At 51.1% G+C, this 20335-nt stretch overlaps 1 protein-coding gene across 2 annotated transcripts in view; it reads right to left on the reverse strand.

Moving 5' to 3' along the window:
• Slc8a2 (solute carrier family 8 member A2) overlaps positions 1-18281 on the reverse strand; it is a 30057-nt gene extending 11776 nt beyond the window's left edge. The window contains exons 1-4 of one of the 2 annotated variants that reach the window (XM_029480078.2): positions 18077-18281; positions 13973-14663; positions 7364-8028; positions 3186-3608 (exon numbers count right to left, since the gene is read on the reverse strand). In XM_029480078.2, the coding sequence (XP_029335938.1) occupies positions 3186-3608; positions 7364-8028; positions 13973-14647 (1763 nt within the window). In that variant the 5' untranslated portion in view covers positions 14648-14663; positions 18077-18281. The remainder of the gene's footprint in view (positions 1-3185; positions 3609-7363; positions 8029-13972; positions 14664-18076) is intronic. The other variant, XM_021166777.3, reaches the window with a different exon arrangement.
• Positions 18282-20335: the final 2054 nt, after the last annotated feature.

Raw genomic sequence — 20335 nt, forward strand, 5'->3', positions numbered from 1 at the left:
CTTGGAAGCTCGGTGATCGAAATTTGATCCATAGAACCCATGTAGAAGGTGGGAAGAGAAAAGGGACTCTGTCAAGTTGTCCTCTTGTCTCTACATTTAGGCTGTAGTCCACACACACCATGCAAACACCGATAAAGAAATGAAAACTCAGACTTGATGTGTAGACAGGGCGAACTTGAACACCTGATCCTCCTCTCTTCACCTCCCAAATGCTGGGACTAAAGATGTAGGTTACAATGCCCCACTGATGTGACGGCACTGGGAATGAACCCCAGCGCTTCAGGCATGCTAAACACTCTACCACCAGGGCTACATCCACTCTTTCTGTTAAGCAAGTTTCCACACTGTAGCCAAGGCTGGCCTTCAACTCGTAGCAACCCTCCAGTCTCCAGTCTCATCTGCTGAAATTACGGGCAACCAAGACCGTGTCCAATTGAGCTTCAAAATAGTATGCCGACGGGCCTCTGGAGTGGGTCGGGCGCTGTCCGCGGTGCTGAAAGACCTCATCTGGGACTGCGGGTCTGGATGAGGAGCGTCTCCCAAGACACACTGGGCTCCTCAGATTCACAAACAGACACAGTGACACACTGACACAGTGGCATACACTTTGTCATGCACTCTCTTAGACAGCCCACAAACCGCTAACACAGTAGTCAAAGCTTGGTGATGGGTATGCCAATCAGTGCTCTGACAGGCAGCCTAGGAGAATCCCAACTGAAAGGACAGTGAGAGACTCGAGCTAGACAAGGAGAGGACTGACCTGAGATCTTAGAAAATAGCTTTCCTCCCAGGTTTCTGAAAATTCTATTTTACCCCTAAGACTCCAGTCTCTTTACCTTCTCCTTTTCCTTTATTTCTCGATGACCCCGGTTCTCTGGGTCTGAATCTTTCCCTATTTTCTGCTCCCATTTTTCTCCTTTGCTTCCTTCTCTTTGTGTCTCTCTGTTTTGTCTTTGACTATCTCCATTAAGTCTCTGATTCCTCCAGTCTCTGTGTTGATCCTGCCCAGGCCTCCACCCCAGCCTGGTTGCTTTAAAGCTCCTCTAATTAGCGCCTGCCCATCAGAGGAAGGATGTGTTTCCCTAAACGCTAATTAGCCTCCTGTTCTCTTGTCTCCTGAAGCCACAGCTGGAAGCTTGGGCGGAGGCGGGAGATGGGGGAGGACAGAGGGTGTCCCAGGCTGGGGAAGCCTCGTGGGGGAGGAAAGTCCCACAGAATTGCAGCAGCAAGAAGGGAGAGGGTTAGACGATCAGAAGGACAAGAACCATAAAAGGACAACTCTGCCATACCCTCTGTCTCTAGAGTTTGGCTAGGGATGATGACAGGGCTCCACTCCAAGCAACCGCCACCCGTCCACCTGCTCATCCCAAAGAGAGAAATATGGAGAGCAGCTTAGGGCTTCTGATTTAAAGCATAACCCGATGCAGAAAGAAAGACTGAGGACTGAGCCAAGACTCCAGAGAGATATAGCCTGGGAGGTCAGAGATACAGGGACTGGAAAACCATCATCGGCCCGCTGACGGCAAAGCAGAAGCCCCACGGCTGGAGGGAGCGCGTGGGTGGCATGAGGAGGGAGCCAGCCGCTGCGGGGGCGGTGGGAGCGGAGGAGCAGCGCTGGTTGTGCTAGGCAGGCGCGGGGGAGGTGACTCTCCAGGGACTCGAGCCCAGGGCCCAGGGTTTGCAATGCCCTGTCCGTCTGCACATCTACAGGACCTATGTGTGAGAATCCAGTCTTCAGGAATCCATGCCCCATGTCTCCCAAGTTCTGTTTCTCTTCTCGGCTCCCTGGGTCTCCCACTGTTTACCAGTTCCTCCAGTATCTCACAATTCTCACATTTCAGACTTCTCCCACACATAAGGCCTCACCCACCATTGGACCACGACTTCTACTCAGCCAAGCAACTTTTCTCTAGGTTGGCTGGGCCATGGCCACCTACAAACGCTCCTTTCTAAAGCCCCTCCTCCACCTGAGACTCCCCTCCTTGTTTCCACATCCCAACTGACTTTCAACCAAAGACCACCCAGGCCCCGCCCACTCTCAGACTCCTCTCCCATCTTCCCAGTCAAATTCCATTTTTTTATTTTTTTAATTTTTTGGTTTTTGGTTTTTTGAGACAGGGTTTCTCATAGCCCTGGCTGTCCTGGAACTCACTTTGTAGACCAGGCTGGCCTCGAACTCAGAAATCTGCCTGCCTTTGTCTCCCAAGTGCTGGGATTAAAGGCGTGAGCCACCACGCCCCGCAAATTCCATTTTTCAACTTGGGCCCCATTCAAATCCTTCTCCTTCCTAAAGTTGTGCTAGGCAGACTCCGCAGGGTGGCCAGTCTCCTCAACCCTGTCTCCTCCCATCCATAGATTGGCCATGATCCTTTCTTAAGCCTTGCTGCCCTTTGGGCACTTCAAACTTTGTCTCTGCATGGCTCCTCCCACTGTCAAGATCCTATCTTGTCTCTTTAAACCTAAGCTTGACTCCATCCCTGGCTTGACCCAATCAGATTCTCTTTCTCTGCATGCTTCCCCCTCCCCTCTTGCCCCTAGCCACCCTGCCCTGAGAATTCCCAAGCCCCCACCCCATCTCTACAGCTCCTCACAACCTCCTAGTTAAGTCCATTTCACAGGACCTGGTACGCTGGTGACACATCCAGCCACATCCCCATCTTTTCATTCAACCAGGGCCATTTGTCAGATCCAGCCCGCCTTAGCTCTGTCCCTTCCTTCAGTCAAGGCCATTTCTCAGACCCCACTCATCTTGGCCCTGCCCATCTCCACCAAAGACTATTTCCCACGCTCTGCTCTCTCCAATCCCCAGCCTAATCATTCTTCAGGCTCCACCCACTCCCAGCTAAGACCCTTCCTTAGAAGCCCCTTTCACCCTGGCCCCACCCCATCGCCTGCTAAGGTTATTCTTGTTTGTTTGTTTGCTTGTTGGGGGGTGGGGGGCAGGGTTTCTCTTTGTAGCCCAGGGTGTCCTGGAACTCACTCTGTAGACCAGGCTCACAGAGATCCGCCTGCTTCTGCCTCCTGAGTGCTGGGATTAATGGCATGAGCCACCACCGCCAGATTTAGGGCTGTTCTTCAGGTCAACTTTACCCTAACACCACCCCACCCCACTCTCAGCTAGGGCTGGTTCCTCAGGCCCACCTCCGCCCCTTCTCAGGCTCCGCCTCTCTCCCACCCGTACTTACATGGTCTCATCATCGCCGAACTCCAGCTCTCCACAAGCATCCTCGTAATGTACACCACCGCCACGGGCCGTGCCGTCCACTGTGCGGTAGGGGAGGCGTACAGTGCCACGGGCGCCCGAGCTGCGAACCACGCGCACATCCACAGTGCCCATGCACTCGCTCACATGCAGCAGACGGTCCTGGAAGGAGAAGATGCCTGCGTGGTCGTCGTCCAGGATGGTGACAGTGGCCAGCAGCGGCGCCACCAGCCGCCCCTTGGGCCGCCCACCGCCGTCGGGCTCGAACATGCCCTGAGCATCGCCCACACGCAGGTTCAGCAGCCTCACGAAGAAGTGCTCGTCCTCCTCGAAGATGTCGTCGTCGATGATCCCGATGCGCAGGTCCTTCTGCGTCTCCCCGGGCTTGAACACCAGCGTGCCCTCGCTGCAGACGAGAACCAGAGGGGGCCATCCCTATTATGTGCATGTGTGTGCAATACCTGCCTAGACCAGAAGATCTCCAGTAGCTGGAGGCACACAGTTGTGTGCCTCCCTGCATGAGTGTTGGGGCTCTGATCCAGGCCTTTTGGAAGAGCAGCCAGTGCCCTTAACCTTTGAGCCATCTCTCCAATACTGAAGATAGGCCTTATTGTCCTCAGCCTTCAGGTTCCCTTAGTATCTGCTGAAGTGGGAGTTTGGTGAAAAGCAAAACCCCTCAGCTTTTAGATTCTGCATTTGTAACAGGCTCTAGGGGCTGTGGGCGGTGCTGGGTTGAGTAGCAGGGATTTTTTTAGGGACTTTGGAATAGACCTTGTCGTTCTTCTGACTTAAGATAGATAGGCAGATAGATAGATAGATAGATAGATAGATAGATAGATAGATAGATAGATCAGGGCTGGGTAAGATAGTCCAATGGATAGAAGTGATTGCCACCAATCTTGATGACCTGAGCTTGATTCCTGAGATTCTCAAGGTGCAAGGAAAGTATTGACCCCACCCATAACTTGTCCCCTGACCTTCATGCATGCACACACTAGGCATATATACAACTACAAATAAATGTAATCTGGGGACTGGATCAGTGGTTAAGGGCACTGGCTACTCTTCCAAAGGACTGGAGCGTACTACATACACACACACACGCACACGCACACACACACATACAGACACATACACACACACACCACACATGCACACGCACATGCACACACACATATACATACACACACACCACACATGTACACACACACATGCACACATACACACATGCACACACGCATGCACAGATGCTCAAAACCATTTATAACTCTAGTGGTGCCAAGCATACAGTGGTGTGCAGACCTATGTGTAGGGAAAGCACCTGGACTGGAGCCCAACACTCATGCAGGGAGGCACACAACTGTGTGCCTCCAGCTATGGGGGATCTTCACTCATACACATAAAACAACAAAAATCATTAAAAAATGAAACTTAAAATATAAAGAAAAATAAAACAAACAAACAAAAACCCTCATTAAACACTGTGCATGGTGACACAGCCACACCCCAGTCCCAGGGGTGGGGGGATTGTAAACACATGTTCTGTGGGTAAGCTACCCCATGCTGACTCAGACGTTAGTGAGTTCGGAACCCTGTAGGTGAGGAGCTCAGTACCTCCTTGGATTGGGGCTCTGGGACTGGGAAGTGGAAGCCAGCACTACTGTGCTCAGTTTTATATAAAAGGATGTTCAGGAAAATCCCAGCTTGGTGGGGGGGGGACATAGGGAACCCAGGGTCCTGTAGAACTAAGAATAGAGGGATAGAGGGATAAGGGCTCCTTGTTACTGCAGTCCTTGCCTTGACAGACACTGTCCTTGGTGGCTCCTAGTCACGTGAGTCAACAGGCTGTAAGCCGGCTGAATGCCCTCCACCCTCAGTGTCTCAGATGCACAAGGGAGCTAATAGCAACAGATGCCCATTTGGTGCTCTTGAGGAGGGGATGGAATTCATACAGAAGCACTCGATGAAATTTAGCTGGATGTGGTGGCTCACAGCTGTAATCGTAGCACTTGGGAGGCAGAGGCAGGAGGATGACCAGTTGGAGGCTTGCCTGGGCTATATAGCCGGAGCAGTCGCCAGCAAAATAAAACAAATTATCTGGTGATATTTACATATTAATGTTAGAATCCTAGAAGTGTACAAGCTGGGGTTGTGGCTGGGTTGGTAAAGGGCTTGCCTAGCAACCACAATGTCCTGGGCTTCATCCTCAACACCGCATACAACAGGTATGTACGTATAGTGTTGCATGCCTGCTATTCCAACACTCAAGAGAAGCAGGAGGACGAGGAGTTCAAGATCACCCTGTACCAAAAGAGCAGTCTGGATGACCAAAGATTTGATCTAAAAACAAATTCTAAAATAAGATATTTGAAATTCCAACTTAAGGGAAAGCCGAGCATGGGGGTATCTGTATCTTTATCAAACAGTCTGACCGGACCCCACCAGCAACAAAGGAGCAGTCATTGTGCACCTGTAAAGTGCACCAAGGATCCAGTTTTCCTTCCTTGGCCTCCTGCAGAAAGTACACACAACTTAGTCTCTGTGTGCGGAAATATGAGGCCAACTCAAATTACAGATAGTTCTAGGACTGACCCTAGCTTCAAATGCACTGGGGATGGGGAGGAAGCTAAGGGGACGGCCCAGTGGCAAAAGTGCTTACTGCACAAATGTGAAAACCTGAGTTCAGCTCCCGAGAGTCCACATAAATGCCAAGTGGACATGGTGGGCCAGGTTTACCTCCAGCCTCAGAGGGTAGAGACTGGATTCTTGGAGCAAGCTGGATAGGAAGACTAGCAATATCTACACACTCTGAGTGATGGGAGAGCCGATCTCAGCAATGAGGTGGAAGAGAGATCAAGGATAGTTTCCAGCATCAATGAACGTGTGTACTGACACATGTTCAAACATTCCTATACACACATGTGGACACACCACTCAACCACACATGTGAAAGTGGAAGAGGACAGAAACATGGACACCAAACTCATGGGAGGTCTCAGAAACATGCAGAATGAAGGAAGTCATTGAGATGTGGCATTCAAGTGACATGTGTGCTCTTGGGTTCAATGGGAGGGGAAGGAGGGCAATCTGCCAGAGCATGCTGTGGGGACCCAGGAAGATGCAAGCACCCTGGAATTCATCAGGTTGACTCTGCTAAATTTCATTAATTAAAATAAAATAAAATAAAATAAAATAAAATAGCATGCTAGGCAGTAGTAGCACACACTTTTGATCCCAGCACTTGGGAGGTAAAGGGCAGGCAGATCTGAGTTTGAGGCCACCCTGGTTTACAGAGTTGAGTTCTAGGACAGTCAGGGCTACACAAACAAACAAACAAACAACAACCAAACAAACAAAGCCAGCATGGTCCAGAAACAAGAGGCACAAATAACTTGTGAATGTTGAGGAGAAAATCTCAAAGGCAACTTGCCTTGCCCAGAATGGTGTCTGGTACATTAAGAGGCAGGAAAGTGATAACCAGCACTTCCTCCAGGTGGCCAAGAACTTGATAAAACTACACACATTACAAAGGTCTGTCTGTGCACCAAGAACTGCAGGCAGCTGGGGCAAGGTGGGAAGCAGTGTGGTGTGGCTCCATTACCACAGGGCACACTATAAATGTGTTTAAGCAGCAGGGATGCCATTTCCTCTGAATAACAAAATATTTCATAATGGAGTTTGAGTGTGGCTTAGTGGTTACCCTGTCTAGAATCCCCCAGTAAAGGGCTTGGGACATGGCTCAGGGAAGTCAAGGAATGAATGATGACTGGATCATGAATGAGTGAATGATGAATGAATGCATTCATACACTGATGTTACAGATCTGCATATAGAAAGGAAGGGAGACTTTAAAGGAAGTGCTGAGGCTCAGCCCTCCCTTCTTCTCATGTGACCTGCCCAGGACCCACCTGAACCTAGACTCACCTTTGCTCAGGACCAATCTAGACAATGACCCACCTACTTACACTAATACTTACCTGGACCTGGGACACACTTGTAGTTGGGACCTATGTGGGCCAGAGAACCTCCAGAACCAGGACCCATCTGTACTTGGGACCCACCTGGGCCTAAGAGGCACCTAGATTGGAACCCACCTGGATCTTGGTCCTACTCATAGTTGGAACCCACGTGAAGCTGAGAGTGACCTGTACCAGAACGTACCTGTACTCATAATCGGAGCCTGCCTTTGCAGAACCGTCCTCGGTACGGTAGTCCACGTAGAAGGTGCTGTTGCCCTCACCGCCCTGGCAAGCCACGGACAGCAGCACTGACCCGCAGTTCTCCAGGCAGTGATAGAGGCTGGGCTCAAAGAAGATGCGACTGGCACCATCGTCCTCATCATCGGGGGCACCATCGGTGGCTCCCGGCCTGCGGGCAGCATCCGCAGCGTGTCTGCGCAGCACATTGCCTGCACCTGTCATCAGCCGCGTGGCTTGGATGCGGTAGAAGGCGCGGCTCTTCTGCTGGTGCAGCAGTGCATAGTACTTGGCGATGCCCATCAGCTGCTCCAGGTCCTTATCCGGGTGCTTCTGCTTCAAGTCCTTAAGGATCTGGATGACCTCGCGCCGGCTGGCATCTAGTTCACGCGCCTCAGCAGGACCTGTGCCCAATGCGCCCAGCTCGCCAGGGACCTCAGTGCCCACGAATGTGCCATCCAGCTCGATGCTCTTGGGTGGGTCTCCCTCTGCCCCGATGATGATTCCACTGCGAGGGTCGGTGCGGTAGCGCTTGTACACGTACTTGTAGAAGAGCAGTCGCTTGTCCGCCATCCAGGCGAACACCACACACACCGGGAAGAAGATCAGTGTGAGCAGAGCCTCCCACACCTGAAGGCAGCAGACTGTGAGTGCTCTACATGCTGTTCTCCTGCTCATCCCTGTTCACTTCTGCTTCTCCTATGCTTATATCTCTCGACACACATACCCATCTATCACACCCATCTTTGTGTCCACCCACATATCCACCCATCCATCCAATACCCACATCCACCCACCTATCCAACCATCTCTCTATATTTGTGTCCACCCACCCACCCACCCATCCATCCATGTGTCCACCCACCTATCCATGTGTATACTCACTCGTCCATCCACCATCCATTTATCCTCCATTTATCTATCCATGAGTCATGTACCTATCCACATATCTCATTCATCCATGTGTCCATTCATCCATCCACCCATCCACCTATCCATCCATCTACTTATCCATCCATCCATCCATCCATCCGTCACCCCACTTCCACTCACCTATTTATCAACCCTATCTGTGCTATCTGGTTTAATATCAACTTGACATAATCTAGCATCCTTTGGGAAGAGGAAATCTCAATTGAGAAGATACTCCCAGTCAGACTGGCCTATGGGCACACTTTTCAGGCATTTTCTTAATCAGTGATTGATGTGAGATGACATAGCCCAGTATGGGTGCTACCTCTGGGTACATGGTCCTGAGGTATACAAGAAAACAAACTGAGCAAGCCAGGAAAAGCAGGTCGGTAAGCAGCACTCCTCTATACCCTCTGAATCAGCTCCTGCCTTGAGTTCCTCCCCAGACTTCCTTAGATGATAGACTGTGACTTGGAAGTGTAAGTGTGGTAGTTTAAACAAGAATGCCCCACCCCCAGGCTCATAAGTTTGAATGTTTGGTCCCCAGTTAGTGGAACTGTTTGGGTAAGATTAGAAGGTGTATCCTTGTTAGAGTATGTGTAGCCTCACTGGAGAAGGTGTGTCACTGGGGATGGGTTCTGAGGTCTTTCTCTCTCTCTCAGCTGTCTTTGGATTAGGATGTAAATCTCTCAGCTACTGCTACAGCACCATGTCTGTCTGCTTCCTGTCACGATGATAATGCAATAACCCCCTGAAACTGTGAGCAAGCCCCCAATTAAATGCTTTCTTTTATAAGAGTTACTTTGGTCAAAGTGTCTCTTATAGCAACAGAACAGTAACTAAGACAGTAGATTAAGTAATGCTTCCCTCCCCCAAGTTGCTTTTAGTCATGGTGTTTTATCACAGTAATATAAACTCTAACTAACAGACCACCCATTGTCTGTTTTCCATCCATCCATCCATCCATCCATCCATCCATCCATCCATCCATCCTATCCCATTCATGCATCCATGAATATAAGCATGTATCTATATAGCCAGCCACCCACCCATCCTCCAACTCACCCATCCTCCCTGTACCCAAATACCCATCATTTATCTATCCCTGATCAACTCACACATCCATCTACCTATGTATCCTTCCTTTGTCCACACATCCACTTGCCTATCAATGAAAGCATTCACACAGCCATCCATCCATTTGCCTATTCACTCACTCACTCATGCATTCTTCTGTGCCCCTATTATTTATTCCTCCTCCCTCCTTCCTTTACCCTCTCCTTTCCCCACCTCATGCCAGCTTTAATGGCCTAACTCTTCATCTCTGCCTCTCTGACTGTCTCTTCTCTCTGCCCCTTACCCTAGCTGGTGTTTTCAATCTTCCCTCTCTTATCCCTTCCACTTGTTCCTGTTACCTAGGTTCCCTTGTCTCTATGTCCCCCCACCTTTTTTTAAAAATCTTTTTGTAGAACCCAGCTCTCTCCCTTGAAGAGTTTTCAAAGTTTTTCTCCTCTGCCCTCTCAGTAAGTGTGCCTCTTCAAATGTCATGTGCTCTTTGCCCATCTCACTCCTGGTCTTCTACCCACTGAGCACTATACCTTGCTACATATGTGCTAGACAAGGAGACATTCTTAACCTCCACCAAGTGACAGATTTCCCCACTTGTGGTCCTGGATTATCAGGGTCAGAGCCTGCATCTCTTCCTGAGCTTCCCCCTACATTTCCTTCCTCCTCTTCACCTGAAACACATGTGCTCTGATCATGACAATCTTTCCATCTCCCCATGCTACCACTGGTGACCACAGCTCCAGCCAGCCTCTCCTTCCTCAGAGTCTGAATGGCTCTCATGGGCACGACTGACTCTGAAGTTCATTTCCAGGAGCTCTAGATCTGCAGCTATCATTTATTTTTCATTCCTTAGATGCTGCACCATGTCAGGAAGCTCTGAGGAAACCTAGTGGTCTCGTGGTTAGTAAATGAGGGCCACCTCTAAGCTGCAGCTGATATGCATGTCCCCAGCATAGAGCACCACCAGCTCCTGACACATGAGAAACACCTAAGAGGTGAAATGATCTGGCACATTTTAGTGATTGTAGCAACATGGGAGGCTTAGGCTAGCCTGGAAAACTTGGTGAAATCTTTTCTCAAAAAGCTCGGGGTGAGCCAGGCAGTGATGGTGCATGCCCTTGATCCCACACTTGGGAGGCAGAGGCAGGCAGATTTCTGAGCTCGAGGCTAGCCTGGTCTACAAAGTGAGTTCCAGGACAGCCAGGGCTATTCAGAGAAACCCTGTTTCAAAAACCCAAAAATCCAACCAACCAAACAAACAAAACAAAAAAGCTCGGGGTGGGGGAGCAGCTGGACAGATGGCTCAGTGGTTAAGAGCACTGACTGCTCAGAGGTCCTGAGTTCAATTCCCAGCAATCACATGGTGGCTCACAACCATCTATAATGGGATTCAGTCCCCTCTTCTGGTGTGCTTAAAGACAGGCTACAGTGTACTCATATACATAAAATAAATAAATCTTAAAAAAAAATAAAGCTCAGGGGATAAAGGCACATGCTGCCAAGACTGCCACCTGGAGGTTGATTCCCAGGACCCACATAGTCGAAGGAGAAAACTGATTCTTTCAAGTCATCCTTTGCCTTCCACCTGGCTACCCATGTACCCTTGCACAAATATCAAGCTTTAGAGGGGTTTAGTTAGGTGTGGTGGTGCATGCCTTTAGCTCTGGGGAGACAGAGACAGGTTGATCTCTACAAGTTCAAGACAGGCCAGAACTACATAGTAAGGCCTTGTCTGAAAAATGTCTATATATACATTAGGTTTTAAGAAAGAAATGGATGGAGCTGGGATGATGGCTTAGTGGTTAAGAGCACTGGCTGTTCTTCCAGAGGACCCAGGAGATTCAATTGCCAGCACTCACATGGCGGTTTGCAACTACCCAAAACTCCAGTTCCAGGGATCCAGCATTCTCTTCAAGTCTCTGCAGGCAGCAGGCATACATGGTGCACAAACATGCGGTAAAACACTCATACACATAAAATAAAAATAAATAAATCTCCCCGCAAATGGCTTCATGGTAGAATGCTTGCCTAGAATCTACCATTGAAGGGCTGGGACAATGGCTCAGCACCACCTGCCTAGCATATGTTTTTCAATCTCCAATATGAAAAACAACAACAACAACAACAACAACAAAATGGGCAGTGGTGGCACATGCCTTCAATCCCAGCACTTGGGAAGCAGAGGCAGGTGGATCTCTGAATTCAAGGCCAGCCTGGTCTACAGAGCGAGTTCTGGGACAGCCAGGGCTGCACAGAGAAACCCGGTCTTGAAAAACAAAACAGAAAACCAAAAAAATATTTTTTTAAATTGAGAGAGAGGGAAAGAGCACATCTGTGCAGTTGCCTAAGGAGGCCAGAAAAGGGCATCAAATCCCTTGAAACTGGACTTGCAGGGAGTTGTGAGCCACAGGCACTCCCCACTGCTAAGCCATCTCTCCAACTCAGAAGGCTTTCACATAAATACCCATAATGCCATCTTTCTCATTAAAGGTAAAGAGGAAAAGACGGAAGAGTATTTCAGATGAGGTGGTCTCCCAAGTTCCTTACAAATAGGTCTGAGAAAGAAAGAGGATTTTTCATTTTTTATAACATTATTTATTTACTGTTATGAGGTGGGAGGGGGCATGGAGTCAGAGACAAACTTTTAGAAGTTGTTCAGGTCATTAGGCTTGGCTACACAGCACCTCTACCCACTGAGCAATCTTGCCAGTCCAGAAAAAGAATCTCTCTCTCTCTTTCTCTCTCTCTGTGTGTGTGTGTGTGTGTTTGTGTGTTCATTAATGGAGTTTCTCCATTAATCAGCAAAAGCCCCCAGCCCCTCCCACCTCATTTTCTTCCCTGAGTATAAATAAAAAGTCCATCTAGACCTCTTCTCCATCTGGACCTGTGGTGTCCTCCATCTTCCTTCTACCTTCTACATCACAGCCAGCTTTTATGTCACCTCCACTCTGCTGCCCCCTACAACTTACCCACAGTGTCTAGAATTCCTTCTTTACAGCTCTCTCTCCTCTCTCTCTCTCTTATCTATATGTATATGTGCATGTGTGTGTGTATGTATGCATGCATGTATGTATGTATGTATGTATATACTGGGTGAGGTTTTGACCCCCGTGCTGGGGAGGTGGAGGCAGGACCCCTGAGCTCAGGGGCTATACAGTCTAGCCAATCTCTAGGTTCAGAGAGGGTACCTGATTCAAAATATAATGTGGAGAGTAATTGAGGAAGGCCCCTGACATTGAGCTCTGTGCCTGCACACATGTGTACACTCACAGGAAGTCCTTCACCTCACACACACACACACACAAAGGCTGTTCTGGACCCTAAGCCAGGATGCTTTCCTTTTCACCAGGGCTGCTAGGAAGCTCAATGCTCTAGTTGTGATCTGGGTGCAAGCTTTCCCACGCTCTGATCCCGGAGTCTTTCTCTCTTTCCCCTCCTTCCCCGTCTCCTCCTTTCCTTTTCTTTCTTGTTCCTTCCTATGCTGGGTATGGAGCCCAAGACTTCCTGGACGCTAGGGAAGGACTTCACCCTTTAGTTACACCGACATCTCCACGTTCTCACTGTGCTAACCAGGCTGAACTTGAGCTTACAACAATCCTCCTGCCTCAGCTTTCCTAGTGTTGGGATGACAGGCACAAGCCTCATGCCCAGATAAACCCTGCAGTCTCTACTTTGATGCCAACTCTAGAGCACTTTTATATCTGGGTACTTCTAGAGTAGAATCTATTAAGTGACAGCAGTTAACAGATCATGCACAGCGTGAATGAGTGAGTCTTGGGCACCACAAATAAATTATGCATGTGGGTGTACGAATTAGGCCAGACCCATGAATAAATTATGCAAATAGAGGCAGCAGTCTTAGACTTGTGGGAAATAAATTAACCAAATGTTGTAAAGGTAGATAAGGACAGGCAGGGGTGCTGGTGAAGACACTGGACTTGGGAGAGATAGACGGAGGATTGTGGCAATCGGGGTGTGAGCCAGGCAGCTGTGAGTTTCAAATTTGTCTCGGTGTGGAAATAAATTATGCAAAGTGGACACCGGCCTCTGCTGGTGTCCTTGCCAATTGGATGGGAGTATAAACTACACTGAATCTGAACTGAAGCTGAATAATGAATGAGCCATGCAAACTGCCCATCTCTCTGGCCCTACAGAGAGATAAATTATGCAGATGTGGGTACTACAGATGCCAGTCCATGGATATATTATGTAAATGTGCCAAGTTACTCAAATTGATTTGCGCTGTCAGAACACAGGAGGCTGGTCTATGTAAGTGAAGTGTGAATTATGCAAATAAGAGATGTCTTACTGTAAAGTTGGGAATAAATTATGCAAAAGGAGCCTTCTCAGGTAACTATGTGGCAAGCTGAGGCATGTCTTACATGGACCTTGGGCTCTGTTAGCCCACGCAGCCTTGGGAATTACCTTCTGGGTGGGCACAGAGCTCTATCTGTACCTGCAGTCTTGACTTGCTGTCTTTGGCTCAGCCCTCTGGCGCAGTGTGACTGGCACACATGCACACACGCATGCGTACGCGCGCACACACAGACATCCCAAGCCACCAGGCTCCCCTGGGGTGTTGGTCTTTACTCACCTGGACCACACCTGGGGAGAAAACTGCTAGAATGAGATAAAGCCAGACATAGGCAAAGATGCTCCAGGAGGCTGTGACAAAGAAGACCCTCAGGTGCTTGATCTTACGGCTCTCGCCAGCCGGAATGACATACACACAAACAGCAATGACCACAAACATGTTGAAGGCGGCACTGCCCACGATGGTGCCTGGGCCTAGCTCACCGGCCTGGAAGTTGTGGCCACAGACCTCGATGACAGTCAGCAGAATCTCAGGCGCTGAGGAGCCCAGGGCCATGAGTGTAAGGTTGGACACTGTCTCATTCCAGATGCGCACCGTGCCCACGCTGGTCTCCCCATTTGCCTTGGTGATGGTGATCTCTTTCTCCTTGGATGTGATGACCTCAATGGATGCCATAAATCGATCGGCAATGATAGACACACCCAGGAACATGTAGACCATGGCCACAAAGTACACCACAGCCCGTGCAACCTTGTCACCCAGCGATGGGTCCTCGGGTTCCCACACAGGCAGCAGCACACCTGGTTGGCAGCGGTAGGAACCTTGGCAGCCTTCTGGGCTGGCATCGCTGTCATTAGCTGCTGGAGGCGGTAGGGAAGGGGTCGGAGTGGCTTCCCCCAAGCAGTGGGGTACCCCCAGAAGGAGAGCAACCCCCATCAAAGCCAAGGGAGCCATGGGGGGTGGTGAGGTCCTGGGGAGAGGAGCAGGAGATTAGATTGAGTGGATCACATGCCTCCCTGTCACTCAAAAGGCACAGTGTGGTCTGGGCGTGTGGCTCAGTGGTAGAGCCCCTGCCTAGAATCCCCTAGTGAGGGGCTGGGGGCGTGGCTCAGTGGTAGAGCCCTGCCTAGAATCCCCCAGTGAGGGGCTGGGATGTTGCTCAAAGGCACAGTACTTTCCTACTATGCAGTGTGGGTCTTAAGGTGGTGCTCATTGATAGACCACATGTGTAGCATGCAGAAAATCATTACCAGCACTGTCAAAGAACAGTATCCCAGTTTGTTAGGCTACAAGACACAGGTGAGCTGGGAACAGGAGACAAAGAGACACAGAGATTACCACATGGATACCCAGATGAAAAGACACAGGAATGCCCAGGACAGAGTGTGAAACGCTGGAAACATCCGTGAGTCAAAGCACCTTGGGTGCCTGCAGCCAACCATCACACACTCTCGTGATTTTGCAGCTTTGCCCAGGACAGGCTTATATACCCATCTCATCCAAAGGTCCCTAGGAGAACGTCCATGGCAGCTTTATCTACAACAGGGCCAACCTTGAAACAACTCAGAGGCCTCTCAACAATTAAATGCAGAAACAGTAATGGAGTAGTATACAGCCCCTAAGCAGAGAGGGGACTGTGGCTAACCGTGATGACATAGAGGAACCTGATCCTGAGACGCACGGCTGAGTGAAGGATGCCAGGTACAAAGAACACTGTGAAACCCGTGTCAGCTGGAGGCCAGGAGCCCACTGGGCAATTCCAGGCACTGCAGCTTGGCTCTTGAGGGGGCTGTAGTAGGTTCTGGGTATGAGCGTCTATTTTTGTCTTTCTGTGTTTATGTTTCATTACATTTTATTTATTTTGAGGAGGGTTTAAGTGTGCCATGGCCAAAGAAGAGATAGGAAGAGAGAATTGACTCTATACAGTTGTCCTCTGACCATACACATCCACACAATAATAAATAAACAATAAGCACACAGGAGCGCCCATCCATTCTTCTTCCAGAATATTCCACAACTCCAGTCTCAGAGGACTGTGGAGCCCTCCCTTGCTTGCATGTGCCTCTGTCCCCCCTGCTCTGTTTCAGGCATTCTAGCCTCTGCTGTTTGTCCCTTGGGGCCTGAAGCCGGCTCTTCCTTGGGGCTCTGACTGTGCTCTCCACAATGACACCCCTGGCCTTTGACTCAGTTCACAAAGTAGAGGATCAAGGCTCAGAGAAGTGAAACAATTTGCACAGATCACCCAGCATCCACTCCCCCCAGAAGGTACCCAAGGTCTGAGCTCCTGGCTCCACCCTCAGGTTGTTATGGTAACCCAGTTGCCTATTATAGAGAAAAGGCAGCCCGAGGAGCTGTCACCTGAGCCTGCTGTCCATTAGAAATGCCTTGGGGTGCCTCTAGCCTTGTCTCCAGGAATTTCCACCTTCTATGTCAGTCTGAAAGTTCTTCTCGAAGTCTAACCCACAGCCTACCCTCGACTCACACCCACAGACCAGGAGCCCGCTCTGGGGGAGGGAGGCAGTATGTTGGCAGAACTTCCCGAAAAGGAGTGGAGTGTGTGTGTGTGTGTGTGTGTGTGTGTGTGTGTGTGTGTGTAGGCAGGGGCGGGGAGAGGGGTGATTCTTAAAGAGCCGATACACAGTTAGCCCCCTAGACAAGGCCTTTAATGATATATCTAATTAGCAGCCCCTAATTAGCAAACACTCATGAGTAATTATGAACCCACCAGGATCCCAAGCAGACTTCCCTTTGCTTCTCCCTCCTCCCTTTTTGGGTTTTGGGAGAGACAGGAAAGACCCTGTAAGTCAAGAATCATCTAACTGCCTCTTTGGGGGAGGGTGAGATGCCTGGGAAGTCCTAGTTCAAGTCTAACCAATTGTTCGTCCAGGTTCAGTCCTTCAGGAACACCAGGGTCAGTGGACTAATGTTTGCCCGCCCAGAGGCAGGGTCTATTTGATCCCTTTTTGCTGTCACGCTGATTCCTCCCCCCATCTCCTAGTCTTGGAAGAGGGACTCAGGAGAGAAAGCACTAGATAAATATTTGTGAAACACTTGGACAAGAGGCCTGAGCATTGTCTGTCTATGGCTGGGGAGGCCACACTTACTGCTCCAGGCTTCCTCCTCTGAGTCTTGAAAGCTAATCTGGGTGTAGACTCAATGGCGAAAGGATCAGGTTGAGTCCAGGGAGGGCCGGCAGGGCAGATGGTAGCACCTTCTCAGGGTTGCATCTTCAAGGCCGTCTCTCCACCAACCTCATGGGCTGCTGGCCAGCTGGGATAGTGATGAGTGTCCTGTTCTGCCTGGCCTATCTCTGGGGGATTCTGGAAAGTCAGGTGGGACTCCTCAAGGCAGCCACAGAGGGTGAGGACCTGGCGTGTATACTGACTGCTGGGGGTGGGGGCGATGCAAAGCAGAGTGGGAATACAGAATTCAGAACACACACACACACACACTCACACATACCACTCTTTCCATCAACCACACAGGGCCCCCACCACACACACAGTTGCAGATTGCAGACTAAACTGAGACCAGTAGGGAGAGAAAGGACTTGGTCAAGTCAGAGGCAGAACACAAATGTGGCATTAAGGCGTGGAGCTCCTAACCCAGTGATCTTTTAAGCCATCTGGAATCCCCACGCGCCTGCCACGCAGGGCGGGTATCTTGTAGGCAGAAAGCTCACCCCAGCTCTGGCCCAGGTGTTGGTTAGCACCTCGCCTACCTTCTCTGGAGCCCTTCCCCAGGGAAGGAAAACGTCAGGCTGAGCCCCTTTGTAGAGTCCCCAGAAGGTTACTGCTTTCCCACCCAACCTCGCTGTGAAGGTGTGAGGCTGGAGGAAGTGAGACTGTGAGAAGGACCTGTCTAGCCTGATCTTAGAACAGTGCCCAGGAGTAGCAAAGTGCCTCAGAGTTGTCCAAAGAATCAATGGACAGTGAGAAATATGGGAGTTAGACTTTGGAAGGACTGGTCGAATGTTATTACACAGGTTAGGCTGTAGGCAGGACCAGTCTCAGAGAGTCAAGGTTGAGAGGATGGAGAGACCTGGGCTAAAAAGGGGTGAGGAGGAGTTGGGGGCACTCCAGGCCCTCGGGGGAGTCCACACTGCGGGGAATCTGCCTCCTCCAGGTTCCCCGTGCATCAGGGGCGGAGACAGAGGTGTGTGGGTGTGAGTTGGCTGCAGGCAGAGGGAGAAGAGGGAGGGGAGAGATAGACCCAGGTGCCCAGAGACGGACAGACAGACATACACCATACACATGGCGCACGCTGAAAGCGGAGCAGCCAGGACTCAGAGCCAGGGCTCAGAAAGCCCCCGCACTTGACGATGCGGCGCAGCCTGGATTCCCGCAACCCCGGAGGCTCCGGACGGCCACGCCGGGCTCTTACCTGCCTTGCGGCCGGGCCGGTCCCCGCTGGGCCCCCGCGGTGGGCCCCTCCGCCCGAGGAGAAAAGGGAGAAAGAGGGAGAGGAGCCGGGGACTGAGGGAGAGCAGGGAGGAGGGAGGAGAGGGGATGCGAGGAGGGGAACCGGGGAGGGGCCGAAAGGAGGGCGGAGCCCAGGGGAGGGGGCGGGGACAGAGAAAAGGGGGGAGTTGAGAGAGCAGCCCCGGAGAGGGGTGTAGACTGGAGAGGTAGGGGAATACAGCTTGGGAGGAGGCCGGGGAAGGGGGCGGGGACAGAGGAACTGGGGCGGGGGAATCAGCCGTTAAGAGAGTCTAGGCTGAAGGAGGGAGTTGCTGCTGACGGGAGGGGGTGGGACAAGTGAGCTGGGGAAAGGACCACCAGGAGGTGGGAGAGAGGAAATTTAGGCAGGGTGGTGTGTGGGAACAGGGTAGTTGTGGGTTGGAGGACAGGGACAGCCTGGAAGAGGGAGGAGTTGAAGGAGGAGAGAGGGTGGGCACAGGGGAGCTGGGGAAAGGACCACCAGGAGGAGGAATATAGTCGCCGGAGGAAAAGAGGAGCCAGGAGAGGGCAGGGCTTATGGGAGGGAGCGAGGCCTGGGAGCTCAGACTAGAGAACCGCCGAGGGAGGAGCCAATATGAGGAGGCGTGGCCAGGGGCCTGGGGGCGGGGCTACAGAACAGAGCCTGCCCTACAAAGGGGCAGGAGGGAGGAGCCCGGAAAGGGGCGTGGCCAAGGAAGCTAGTGGGTGGTAGAGGGGCTTGGCAAGGCTGGGGCTGCAGGTTGCCCAATCTTGGGGTTCAGCACTAGAATCCGAGGACAGCGATGGAGGGCGCAAGTTTGTACACCAGTCTGTGCTGTGGTATCCCAGTCCCTCTCTTTGATCACACACGCACAGCAACCCGTCCATACAAGGGCCCAGAGATGTAGTCATTGCTACAAATAGCCACAGGCTGGCAGACCTGGGGGAAGTGGGGGAAGGAATGTCGGGAGGCATATCTTTCCAAGTTCACAGGCTCAGCCTGCTCAGAGCACCTTACAGAAGACAGGGAACTGCTACCAGAGTGCCCAGGTACGACAAGAGCCATTCCCACTGCTCCTGCCGCGCCAAAACACAGTCTCACTCCCAATCCCCAGAGGTAGATGTTGTTAGCTCCATTTTGACATTACGAGGGGGAAACTGAGGCAGCAACTGTGGCTTCGGGTTCTGATTCTTTACCGCATTCTGTACTGCCTCTGGGCTAGCAAGGCAGGGAAGGATCAAGATCACCCAGTGTGGTGACACACATCTGTTTGATTTCCGTACTCAGGGGGCTGAGACAGGAGGATGGCTGAGTTCCAAGCCATCCTCATAGCAAGACCTAGATCACAACAGTTTTGGGGGAGGGGGCTGATGATGTGAACCAGTTGGTAGCATGTTTGCCAAACATGCAGTAAGCCTGGGTTCTGCCCTCAGTACAGTATAAACTATGCATGGTGGTGCATGCCTGCAATCCCAGCAATCAAGAGGTGGAGGTGAATCAGGAGTTGAAGGTTACCCTTGGCTAGAGGCCAGCTTGAGCTACACAAGACCCCTTCTTAATTTCCCCCCAACTGCCAAGTCCTAAGCCAAATGTCCTAGGATTCTGAAGCCTTCAGGTAGTTGAATACAACTGGGTGCACAGGTGCGAGCACTCATGCCTGCATGTGCACACATGCACACACCTCAGGACGTGTGCATCACTCGCCTTCCCATCACTACCCTCAGGACAAACGCCACTCCAGGCTCCCTCCTTCTAGAGGACAGGTGACAGGTGCTGAGCACAAAATGGTACAGCAGGAAGAGAAGGCTGGCCTTGCCAACAGCCGGTGCCCGCTGCCAGCTCCCAGCTCTGGAGGGACACTCTTGGGCCTGCTGCCAGGAGAGGGAAATTCCAACTCCCTGAAGCTTCCCACGCTTCGGCCTGGCTTTTGGAGGTTGGAGCCTGGGAAGTCAGGATCTTGGCATCTGATGTCCTTTGCAGTGCACGAGGGTGGTCAGATTTACAGGTGGACTTCCCTAGTAGGAGTCACTGCTACCTACCCAACCCCACAAACACATGTTCCTCCAAGGAAGCGTCCAGGCCCCACCCCCAGCCTGGAGTCCCTCTCTATTATTTTACCAACCCTACAGACCCCAATTCTATTCCTGGTTAGGGGTTGGGGAAGCAACATTTCCTCTGGGCTAAATTCCTCTGGGCCTTGGGTTAGAGACTCTGATGGAACCA

The sequence above is a fragment of the Mus caroli genome, unplaced genomic scaffold, assembly GCF_978045245.1.
Source record: "Mus caroli unplaced genomic scaffold, Mus_caroli_1 scaffold_8, whole genome shotgun sequence".
In the NCBI taxonomy this organism is placed as follows: domain Eukaryota; kingdom Metazoa; phylum Chordata; class Mammalia; order Rodentia; family Muridae; genus Mus; species Mus caroli.